We start from the raw sequence: 12,627 nt of genomic DNA on the forward strand, positions 1-12,627 counted from the left end.
CACATAAATTATTAAAAAGAAATTTGTATATTAATTCTTTTTTTGGCTAAATGGCTTTCCCTTAGTTTTGATCAGACGATTTTGAGAAATAAGGGGTGGAGAAGGAGGCCTAGTTGCCCTCCAATTTTTCGGCTACTTAAAAAAGCAACTAGAACTTTTAATTTTTAACGAACGTTTTTATTAGTAAAAAAATATACGTAACTTAAGAATTAACTTACGTAACAAAATTTCATAATCTTATATTTTTATTATTTATACGAGGGGGTTTGTACCCTCGTTAATACCTGCTATTTACACTAAATCTGAAGTTTTGTCCCAATTCTTTAAGAATGACCCCTGAATCAGAAAGGCCGTAGAATAAATAGTTGAAATTACTAAAAATACTTTAGCATAAAGAGCGAGGTATTTATCTCCTCCTAAATACATCGCTCTTTATGCTAAAGTATTTTTAGAACCCTTCATTTGCGTAATAATCTCTGTTCGTTTTAAGTTTCAATGCTACTCCTTTGTTTCATTTGAAAAAACGTTTTCATGTTTATTTTTCATTGTTTTCTTATAGTAATGCTAGAAAATCATGCGCCCTTTTCCTTGAATTTTTCTTCCCCCATGACAGATTCCTCCAAGGAAAGATCCTCCAACATAGCCCCCTCCTCTCAGCCCCACCCCCAAACAAAATAAAATCCCCCTGAAAACGTCTGTACACTTCCCAATAACCATTACTATATGTAAACACTGGTCAAAGTTTGTAACTTGCAGCCCCTCCCCCAGGGATTGTGGAGGAGTAAGTCATCCCCAAAGACATAGTTATTATGGTTTTCGACTATTTTGAGCAAAATGGCTATCTCAAAACTTTGATCCGTTGACTTTGGGAAAAAAATGAGCCTAGATGCCCTCCAATTTTTTTGGTCACTTAAAAAGGGCACTATAACTTTTCATTTCCGTTAAATTGAGCCCTCTTGCGACATTCTAGGACCACTTGGTCGATACGATGACCCCTGGGAAAAAAAAAAAAAACAAAAACAAACAAACAAATAAACACGCACCCGTGATTTGTCTTCTGGCAAAAAAAAAAACAAAATTCCACATTTTTGTAGATAGGAGCTTGAAACTTCTACAGTATGGTTCTCTGATACGCTGAATCTGATGGTGTCATTTTCGTTAAGATTCTACGACTTTTAGGGGGTGTTTCCCCCTGTTTTCTTAAATAAGGCAAATTTTTTCAGGCTCGTAACTTTTGATGGGTAAGACTAAACTTGATGAAACTTATATATTTAAAATCAGCATTAAAATGTGATTCTTTTGATGTAGCTATTGATATAAAATTTTTTAGATTTTCAATTTTTTAGAGTTTTGGTTACTATTGGGCCGGGTCGCTCCTTACTACAGTTCGTTACCACGAACTGTTTGATTGGCTACTTCATGTATAATATATCTTTATTTTACATCTTTCACTACTAATAATGCAAAAATCATATGAGCTTCCTGATAACGGGTTCGCTGTTTGTGTATATTTATTTTCTTTTGATTTTTTTGTTGTTCTATGTATGCCTTGAATGGTAGAATTCCAGATTTTACATCCAAACTAAAATCCGTAAATACCGGAAGCTGAAGGGCTGATAGCTCCCCTCGCATTTAGAGAGCCTGGATCAAATAATTCATAGTAACGGACTGTAAGTAAAGCGTGACCGTTATTTATAGAAACTGAAGCTCTAATTCTAAATTTCAGCCACAATAAACACACAAAAATAATCTCATTGTTATACCGATTTTGAATATGATTAAATTAAAAAAAAAAGAAGTTTTTTTTTCAATTGAAAGTAAGGAGCAGCTTTGAAACTGCTCCTTACTTTCTGAAAAAAGTCAAAGCTCAGTTTGACTTTTTGTTCCAATTTTTTTTTTAAGAATAGGTATTAGAATAATAAGCCTTTTTAAAAATTCTAAAAAAAAACTTTTACGTAAAGAATGAAGTGACGAGGAGGTGGGAACCCCCTCATGTGCGTAATAATTTCTGTTTGTTTTAATCTTTAATGTTACTCCTTACTTACAGTTGAAAAAACTTGTTTTTTTAATTACTAATCGTATTTTAAATAATGCTGGGACTTTCGGCTCTCCCTCCATAGAAAATTTTCTTCCCCCACAAAAATTCTTCAATCGAAAGATCTTCCCAGATATCCCCCCCCCCACCAGAAAAATTTCCTCGAAAAATAGCTGTATACTTCCCAGCAACCAATACTATATGTAAACATTGGGCAATGTTCATAGTGTGGACTGTGGGGGCCAAGTCGTCCTCAAAGACATAGTTACTATATTTTTTGACTATGCTGAACAAAATGGCTATCTCAAGATTTTGATCAGATGACTTCGGGGAAAAGGGGCGTGGGAGGGGGGCCAAGTGCGCTCTGATAATTTTGGTCACTTAAAAAGAGCATTTGATTTCCAATCTAATGATCCCTCTCCCGACCCTTTAGGATCACTAGTTCGATACGATCGTTCATATAATTTTCGTTAAATATCACTTGATTTTTGGGGAGGTGGAACTTGAAATTGGGCAAATTTCCTCAGGCTCGTAACTTTTGATAGGTATCATTAAACTTGATGAATTTTGTATATTTTGAATAAATATTAAAATTTGATTCCTTTTAATGTATATATTGTTATTAATACTCTGTTTCTTAGAGTTTCGGTTACTACTGGGTCATATCGCTCCTTACTTACAGTTCGTTACCACGAACTGTTTGAAAAATGTTGGGTGGAAGGTGGATAAATAAGTTGTAAATTTTCACACAGAAGGTGATTGGCATACAAAAACATGTGTAATCTCATTGAAAAGGGGCTAGCTATGTCCAGAAAGGAATATGATCTTGAAGAACATTATGCCACGGAATTAATCTCATTTTAAAAATATATCCTTTTGATTATCTCTCTTTAAGCCTTTTAGCGAAAGTACCTTATTTTACTGATTTTGATTTAGAAAGAGCTTCATCGGAAGGGGAATGACTGAACATAAATTAGTTTGAATAGAATTCCGCTTTTCTAGCATGCTATTGAAGAATTAACTTTGATCTTTTTCTATGCCTTCTCAGTGTATGATCTGAGCAGCGAAGAACTTTGTGCCCTCTTTTTAGCCTTCACCCTCATATTCAGAGGCAAATTGAAATGTCGTCTTAATTATTAACGTTCTTTTATTTATGTTCTATATCCCTTCCAGGAATTGAATATTCTATTTTAATATAATATATGACCTCATAGTTTCCGAGAAATGATAGACAAGACCTTTAGAAAAGATGTTTGAAAAATAATGATGAGCTATCAGATCTTGCAAAGTGTGAGTAAAAAGGAGAGTGGGCTAGGTTCAAATTATGAGAGTATCTAACATATTTCTTTGAGTCGCCTGGTATGGAAAAGGGATTTATGTGTAAGACTATAGCATATTTTGTGGATTATACTTTTTGTGACTACTCTGTAGTATGTATGGCGTTTTCTAGTCACTGGTTTTCAGAATAATTGATTAGCTAAAAAATCACGCTGCAGCGTCGCATTGGTACTGGTCTTAGATGACTAAAGTTGGCTGACATTTTGCTGCAGGAACGTAGCTAGAAGGGTGTGGGTTGGATCCCCCACCCCACCTTTAACAAAGAAGCCACAATTATAGCTAAAGATTGTACTATGCAGAATTAAACGTGGATATCTTTTAAACATACCTGCCAACGGGAGTGAATGGAACGGGGAATTCCCAATAAGGATGTTCTAAACAACCCCTTTCAAATGGAGATATTTTGAAGCATTAAAATTAATTAACTAAAATTAATGAAAATTAATTAATTAATAAAATTAATTAATTTGAAACACTAACATGCATTAAAAATGCATGACATTTGCAATATTCAACCCTAAAAATACTTTCTTTTAAAGTTTAAGACAATACAAGAATAATGGCAAAAAAGTATCTTATCTAGGCAAAAAAAAAAAAAAAAAAAAAAAAAAAAAAAAAAAAAAAATTGTATCCTCAAAGAGATTCTCAAATTCATTATTTTTTTTAAAGTCGATTTTATTACCGACCGAATTTGAATTTACCAAACCAATTAATTACCTGGCACGAATCGAATTAGAAGATGACACAGAATAAAAGAAACATTTTATGATTTAAACATGAGTGACTCAGAGTGATTTCAAGCTATTCCTAAATTCCTAAATTATTTAATTATTATTATTTTATTATTTAATCAAATTATTTAAATTAAGCTATTGCTAAACTACTAAAATGTGATTTTAGTAATTTTATTGATTTATTCATTTAATATTTAATTGATTCATAGCAATATGGGTGGATTAAATGGCCAATAAATCTCTTGCTCTCTTGGATTACAAGTCTTCATAACAGTAAAGTTTGCCAGATTTTTACAGTTTTCCGCATTTTAAAGTTTTACGAATGACTGAGGATTTTATTAGACTTGTTTGGACTCGTACCCATACTCGATGTTGCCGTATTTTATTTATATTTCATATTTTTAACCCGATGACTTTTTAAAATTGTTTTTTAGCATTTTTTTTTTTGTCTATCGTTTCGTCTTATAGCCTGTTCAACCACATGGGAAAACGATCAAAAACCGATCGGTAACATGGGAAAACTGATCGGTTTTCCCCATAGTACCGATCGGTTTTAGGGCTAAGAATCTTTTCTAGTTTCCCTGGGGTACCGATCGTTTTTTTTGTGTCGTTGAGCAAAAATGAGCAAGCATTTTTAAAAGTGGAAAACATGTTAACTGTTAAGCACGCGAAAGCTCGAGATTTGATGCTTGAGATTTATTGAATTGTGTGTCGTTCTTTTAGTTTTTTTTTTTTTTTTTTTTTTTTTTTTTTTTTTTTTTTTTTTTTTTTTTTTTAATCTAAGAGAATTCAACCCGTCAGAATTTGTAATAGATTCATTTTGCCTAATGAATCTTGATTGCCTAATCATTTATTGTAAACCTAATGACGCATATATTTATAGGTAGATTTGTCTCAGATAAAAATATACTATATGGAACACGATGGGGGTTTTCCTTTTTGTTCTAAAGTTGATAGTGACATTAAAGATGCAATACAACGAGTAATTGGACATTTTCGATGTGCCTATAATATCAAGGCTTCAAGGGTAAGTTTGCTCTTAATAATTGTTGGAAATATTTTAGTTATTTAATATTTTCGAATGATTAATTTTAGCATAGATGGTATTCTTGGTTTTGTTGTTTGGGCCCATCATCAAAAGGGGCTAGGTACAGGAATTGAGATATTGCAGCAGAATTATAAAGGGACTCTAGGACTTTTCTGTTAAAACTTGTGATATGTTTTACAAGTAGAGCGTTAGAAGCGCAAATTTTCCGTTCAAAATGTTCAGAAAGGAGCCGGCGGGTGCGTTTCATTGAGGAACCAATGAGAAGACCGAGATAAACATAAACAACACTTTCAACGGGTCTTAGACAACTATAACCTAGAGAAATGGTGGGCAAGGGGCCTTCAGCTTTCCAAATAAATTGCACAATATCAAACTTAGCCGAATTAACTTTGAGACCTAGATGATCATGTTCATTTTGCATAATTTGAAAGTTTTTTCTATCGATTGGATAGACCTGCTTATATTGAACACGTCGTCAGCATAAGACACGAGAGGAATGTTAATAGCTTGAAGAACGCATGAACAAAAACATAGCGACTGCGCATCTAAAACACCATTATTGAACAATGTTGGCGAAGATATGGTCCCCTGACGAGTGCCCTCCCGAACTGAAACTGTGTGATCAAAATGACAAGGTTGAGGCGATCCTAGAAACTTTTGGGGCAGCTTAAGCCTTACTAGGAGCCATGAGTACATATTATTAAGAGACAATACTGCAGCACGATTAATACCTCGCTTTGCCGCATGCGTAAGTATAACAACATGAATCAAAGAGTCGAAAGCTCGGCGGACATCGTGGCCAGCTAGGGCCAAAGTTTCCCCTGAGTTTTCAGCATCTATCAATGCTGATGCAACTACAGCTAGTGCATGGGTGCATCCGATACCCGGTTGTAAACCAAACTGTGAAGGGGGAGCGTAACACTTCCTGCCTAATTCATCAATAAATAATAATTCGTAAATTTAAAAAGTGTTGTGGACACTGTAATTGGACTGAAGCTTGAACATTGTGGCGGGGCATTAGATTTTCCTTTTTTCGGAATCGGAGTAATGTCTCCTACACAAAATGTTGTAGCAATAGTGCTAGTATCAAATATCATTTATATTAACAAACAAACATGGTCAACAAGCAGAGAGCTACCGTTAATTATATGGAGAGCATTAACATTGTCAATACTCGAAGATTGTTTGCGCTTTAGGGGAGTAATGGCAGTTATGACAGATCATCGTGTCACTAAGAAATCATGGCCGAATTCGCATTCAAAAATTCTGTCAATTCATGCTCTGCTTTAGCTTTGGTTTCGGGGTCAGGAGGAGCAAACTCGTTCGTAAAGTACGCAGACCATTCTGACTCTGGAATGTCTGATGCTGAGAAACTACATTCCAGCCCAGTTCTCACAACATTCTCCCAAAGCATCGCCGAGTTTGTGCCACGACTGGAGTTATAGTCTTGTATTTTAATGCGGTGCAAAGCAAGCTCTTGACCGAATTCCTTTTTTACATTCTAACCAATATCATTAACTATGCCGGATCTTGGGTGGTCACAATCATTCCACAACCTGTCCAGAATTTGGCTTTGTTACACGCATTAACAAGGGCAGGATTGTTTGACCAGCTATATAGTACAGAACCAATTCTTACTTTTTTCACCGGGGCAGCCGCTTTTTCAGCAGTAATAAAAGCGTAGTATATTTCCGTGCAACACATATGCATGACTAGTTGGGTCTCACTTTAGTTGGGTTTCACCGTTCTCTGCAACAAGTTAAAAGAAACACAGATTTTTTTTAGGATCGCGTCACACGTATCATTATATCTGATAACATTTTCATATTGTCATATTGTCCCAGTATTGTCCCAATCGTATCATGTTCGTCGTATCATATTCATTGTATTCATCGTATCATCGTATCATATTGTCCCAATCCTTGAAGCTTTTCCATTTTGATTGAGAGCTAGCATAAGCAATTAGACAATCGACAAGAGGACGCTATGGGAAAATGATCAGATGCCTGATAATCAGATAGCACCTTAATTATTGGCAAAATCAATTCGGCCGACACTGCAACATGGTCTAAATTTAAAGTATTATTGGAAGGGTGAATATAAGTGACATTCGAATGTTTTGGCATAAATATATGTAGTCACTGAAGATTACACGGATGAGGGAGGCTCTTATAGAGCACTCAGCGGTATCACGACTGAGATCACAGTTAAAATCTCCCACTTTTATGCAAGGCTTATTTATTTTAGCTTATTTATTTACTCAATACACGAACTAAGCTTCTCTGAAGCAAGGGTAAACGACCTTTCCGAATTCTTGTCTCGATAGTCAGTGGGGAGGTAGACGTTGATATTGAGAGTGCTTTCCACACGCACAGCTATATAATTATCATTAGATTCGAACACGCTTGATTTAAGGTCTTGTCAATAAAGTGGTAATACCGCCGAAAGGTCTACCTCGGGAATGAATTGACTTTGCTGGTTCAGTAGACGTAGCTTAGTTTGGACTGATTTTGACAAGTCCAAGGTAGTGGGCCGTCAAAAACTGTTCTTGGATGCAGAGCAGATTAGATTTAATTAGTAGTTGTTCCAAAATAGAAATCTTTGCAACAACATTACCGTTAATATTCCATGAAATAAACCAAACAGTCCTTGATAAGTTGGTTCACATAGCGAAATCTAGGTAAAATTTTTCGTGGTCTTCTCTGTAGATTGGTAATTCTTAGGGCATTTTACGCTGTAGCAAGTATGCCCAGGTATATTACATTCAGAACAAAACATACGCTCTGAGCAGGGATTATTACGATCGGAAGTATGATTTGCTGATCCAAATCTTGAACAGGTGGGTCTGTTGGGGTAGTTTTTAGCTAGATGACAACGGCTATGACACGAGAAACAGCGTTTCGGCAGAAATAAATACCCCTGAACGGGTAGTCTTTTGCACCCGATTTTAATCGAGTCTCTGAGAAACTCCTCCAGATCACATCGCTATCCAAAACAAATCTTATAAACTCGAGAAGATCCACAGCGTACGGTTTTCGTAAATTTGGGAATCAGGTTCTGAAGTGAAGTTTCATCTAGTTCAGGAGGTACACTTTCAATAATTCTCATGTGCACAGGGGACTTCACAGATGCACTTGTCATGCTGAGATTTCTTAGTTTTATCATCTAGACTGTTAGCAGTAGCCTTTGACTTAACTACCACTTTCCATTTGTTAGCTGAGTTCTTCAGCTCGGCTATATCACTGCTGGCTGCCGGGTGCAGGCTATCCAAAAAATTTGTTCTGGAACTGGGGGACGTGAGATCCTTAGGGGAATTTCTTAGGACCACTACGTCGGTAACAGGCATAGGATCTACCGGTTTCGGTGGTGATTCACGTGAGGGCCAGTTCACAGCAGATTGACCAGAGACTGCGGAAAAAGCGTCAACCATACGAGCTAGTTCATTAACCTTCGACGTCAGAGTAGCAACTACCGCATTGCCAATTGTCGGGACTTCGCAAGGTGAGAAAATAAGAAATCTTGGAATTTGACGTTTTTCCTTAGAAGCGAAACTAAGCCGTTTGCACATGTCAAGCAGAGTATCTTCAGATTTTTTATTATTAACGATACGACCAAACACATTCAGTTAGGAATGAACGACTTGTTGGGCTTCTTGAATCACTTCGGGATCGTAGTAACCAATAACTTTCTAGCATACCGTGTCTATTTTTATGCCGTCCAGCATCGATCTTGTAATAAAGTTCAGTATCGGGTTGAAAATTATTTCTTTTTCACCTGCCTGCATATTACGCACTCTAGTTAACGTTCAGGAAGCTTTTCTAACAAAATGGAAAGCGTGGGACCCGGTACACCTATCCCCAGCAGATATCTAGTGATATTTGAAAAAAATTTGAATTACTAAAGGGATAAATAGAAATATTTGTCTTTTCAAAAAGAAGTTCTTGAGGATAAGTCAATTAACTAATGATTTTAATTTTGTAGTCTTGAACAATTGTAGCAATAATCGTATTTATGTATCGCGTCTCTGAGACATATTATGTATTCTATTCAATTTTATATACACTCGTTTTTAATTCCTGTTTGGTAAAGAATCAGTTTTCGTTTTTGCTATCCCCATGTTTATAATGTATATAAATAGAGATTTTTTCAATTATGTGTTTCTAATATTATTAATTAACGTTTCTATAATGCCAGTAATTAGAAACAATAAAATGTTTCTAGTATGTATAAATATAAATTTCTCATGTTTACTAACCTTTCCTGGGTGCTTTAAGATACTCACTACGCTATATCTATATCAGTTGTACAGTTCATCCGTCTAAAATTTTGAGTTTTTAGAAATATTCCTATAGTTTTAAGTCCCTTTTCTCTTGAAGATTCTGTTTTAGAGTCTGACAATGACTAATTTTCTTATAGTTTTTTGTGCTTGATCTTCCCATTAGTCCTAAATAATCCTATCCGTTGGAAGAGTCTTTTAGTGTCATTCTATTTTTATGGCTCTTGTCCGTCGGCCAAGTGCCATATAGCGATCGCAATTTCTGTCCATCCGTTGGTCTGTCGGTCCCGGTTTTGCTAGCTTGGGAACTTCCAGATAAGTCATGGCGATGAAAGTTGGCACGCGTATCAGAGACTGGACTAGATTAAGTTAGAAATAGTCGACCATCTGGAGGGGGGGGGGGAGAGACGGTTAATTCAGGAAAATTAGAAACAATGAGGCACTTTCAATTTACGAACGGGTGATCGGGTCTTAATAAAATTTGATGTTTAGAAGTACCTCGTGTGTCAGGGCTCTTATTTTACATCCTGACCGGAATGGATGACATTGGGGGGAGTTGGAAGGGGAAACCGAAAATCTTGGAAAACGCTTAGAGTGGAGAGATTGGAATGAAACTTGGTGGGAAGAATAGGCACAAGTCATAGATACGCGATTGACATAACCGGACCAGATCCGCTTTATTTGGGGAGTTGGGGATATTTCCAGTGCTTTGGCGAGTTCGTCGATTCTGGACGTGCTAGAACGAAGCAAATTGGTAGGAATGTCAGCCACCTACTCAAATTGACTGTATAACAGTCTTTCCCCCGGTTTGACCCTCTGGTGGGGGGTGGGAGGTATGTGGAATCGTGAAAACTGAGGCATATTTATCTTACAAACGGGTGATTGGATCTTAATGAAACTTGATATATAGAAAGATCTCATGTCTCAGAATTTCCATTTTCAGTTTGGATAGAATCTGGGGCTTTGGGGTGGAGGGGGAAACGGAAATCTTGGAAACTGGAAATCTTGGAAAACGCTTTGAGTAGAGAGATCGGGGTGATACAGGAACACTGTATTTGCAAGTTTATCTTTGTAATAATTGCCAATAAACAAAGAAGAGCAAAATCGATAACTCTAGTACCAAGTCTAAATTTAGATTCCGACCTCGTCACAAGTGCCATATGAGCTCTTGGTTCTTGTTGTTTAAAAAAATGGAGAAATGTAAATGGAACGGGGCTTGCTTTTTATGGCATTATAGAAATATAAAGAAGTCAGTTTATGATGTGACAAAGAAAAGGGTGATAGAAAAAATTATAATATTTTATGCTCGAACACGTAGCAGAAGAAATTCTAAAACGTTTCCTACTCCGTCGCTTAGGAATCTTCAGCGCGAGACAAAAACAATATAAAAGGAAGAAAGGGACCAAAAAAGGGAGCAGTCGTATGGTAGAAAGTCAACCCTCTGTTTATTTCTTAATGTACTTAATCCTAGATAAGTCAAGGGGTTACAAACATTATCCTGGTACCTCTAGCTAACTATTTCCATGTTTCTATTGTGTTTCTAACTATCTTCAATTTCTAGCTAACTAGATTCAACATCTATTCAATTTCTCTTCATTATAGCTCATCACTGTAACTCAGCTGATAAAAGTTATCTTTTTTTTAAGTCTCAAACTTAACCAGAGTGCTGGTTAATCACACCACTATATCTGATTTAAATTTTCTTCGTTCCATTTCATTTATAGACATTCTATTCCCTCTTCTATTAAATATTTTTAAACTTTCTATTTCACTTTCTAGATATTCTAGTTCAATTTCTAGACATTATATTTCAATTTCTAGACTTTTTCTTTATTTTATAGACATTCTATTTCAATTTTTCGCTAACTGTTTCAAGACATTTAATTTGTTGATAACTATTGAAATAACTTGGTGGTCGGTAGGGTTCCCATTTCTTCCGTTAATGCTCGTTCCAAAAGATTTCCTGTATTCTTAATTAAAGAAGGTTAATTTAATTAAAATTAATTTAATTAAAATGCTTTAATTAAAGAAGATTAATTTAATCTACTCAAGTACTATATCTCCTATTTTGTAAATAAATTTCAATTACATGAAATAATTTTTAAAGAATTGTTCAATGAATGTCTTTAAAGATTACATTGAAGGTGTTTTTTAAAGATTATTTGAGTGACTTGGTATGGAGATTTATTAATGATAGATTTTGCGTAAATTTTGGATTGCATTTGTACCGCACTGATATTAACTCTTCAGCTTTTTCCCTCCTGCCTTTGTTTTCTTGTTTGATTTTTATTCCTTTTTTTCTGCTTGTCGTTCCTTTTCATATATCTAATTTTTTTCTTTTTTCTGTCGTTGTATTTCAGTTTCTTTTTCTGTTAATAGGTTTTCCATGTTCTAATGATGACAATTAAAGGAACAATGGCAAAACGAAAAGGAATAAAAGGAAAAGGAAATGAAAGAAATATATATATATATATATATATATATATATATATATATATATATATATATATATATATATATATATATATATATATATATATATATATATATATATATATTGTAATGGTGGAAGATGTCATATTAACAAACAAAAGCCTAACAAATAAAAGCTCACCCATTACACGAAAAATAAGTATTTAACATTTTCGGACTTGAACATTCTGGGGCTTCTTGAGCGTCCAGAAATTGCAATTCCCGTCAATATTGGCTCTTTTTTTGTCTTTTATCCAAAAATATACGAATTTACTTGCACAAGTAACCTTTGATGGTTTAATTTAAACTCAAGACGTTTTACATATTTGGAATCATTATAAGCACCAGATTTTTCACCTTTAAATTCAAGACGTTTTACATATTTGGAATCATTATAAACACCAGATTTTTTTTACCTTTAAATTCGAGACGTTTCACATATTTGGAATCACATAAACACCAGATTGTTTACCTTTAAATTCCGACGTTTTACATATTTGGAATCATTATAAAAATCAGATTTTTTACCTTTACATTCAAGACGTTTTACATATTCGGAATCAATATCAAGATTCATTACCTTTAAATTCGAGACATTTTACATATTTGGAATCATTATTAACACCAGATTTTTTACCTTTGAATTTAAGACATTTTACATACTTGGAATCATTAAAAACACCAGATTTTTTACCTTTAAATTCAAGACGTTTTACGTATTTGG

At 34.8% G+C, this 12,627-nt stretch overlaps 1 protein-coding gene across 1 annotated transcript in view; it reads left to right on the forward strand.

Annotated features, from left to right (window-relative positions):
* Window positions 1–4,985: 4,985 nt before the first annotated feature.
* Window positions 4,986–12,627, forward strand: part of LOC136037340 (fatty-acid amide hydrolase 2-like) — a 65,220-nt gene continuing 57,578 nt past the window's right edge. The window contains exon 1 of the mRNA XM_065720013.1: window positions 4,986–5,134. Coding sequence (XP_065576085.1) covers window positions 5,021–5,134 — 114 coding nt within the window. The 5' untranslated portion in view covers window positions 4,986–5,020. The remainder of the gene's footprint in view (window positions 5,135–12,627) is intronic.

This window comes from Artemia franciscana, chromosome 16 (genome assembly GCF_032884065.1).
Source record: "Artemia franciscana chromosome 16, ASM3288406v1, whole genome shotgun sequence".
NCBI classification, from domain to species: domain Eukaryota; kingdom Metazoa; phylum Arthropoda; class Branchiopoda; order Anostraca; family Artemiidae; genus Artemia; species Artemia franciscana.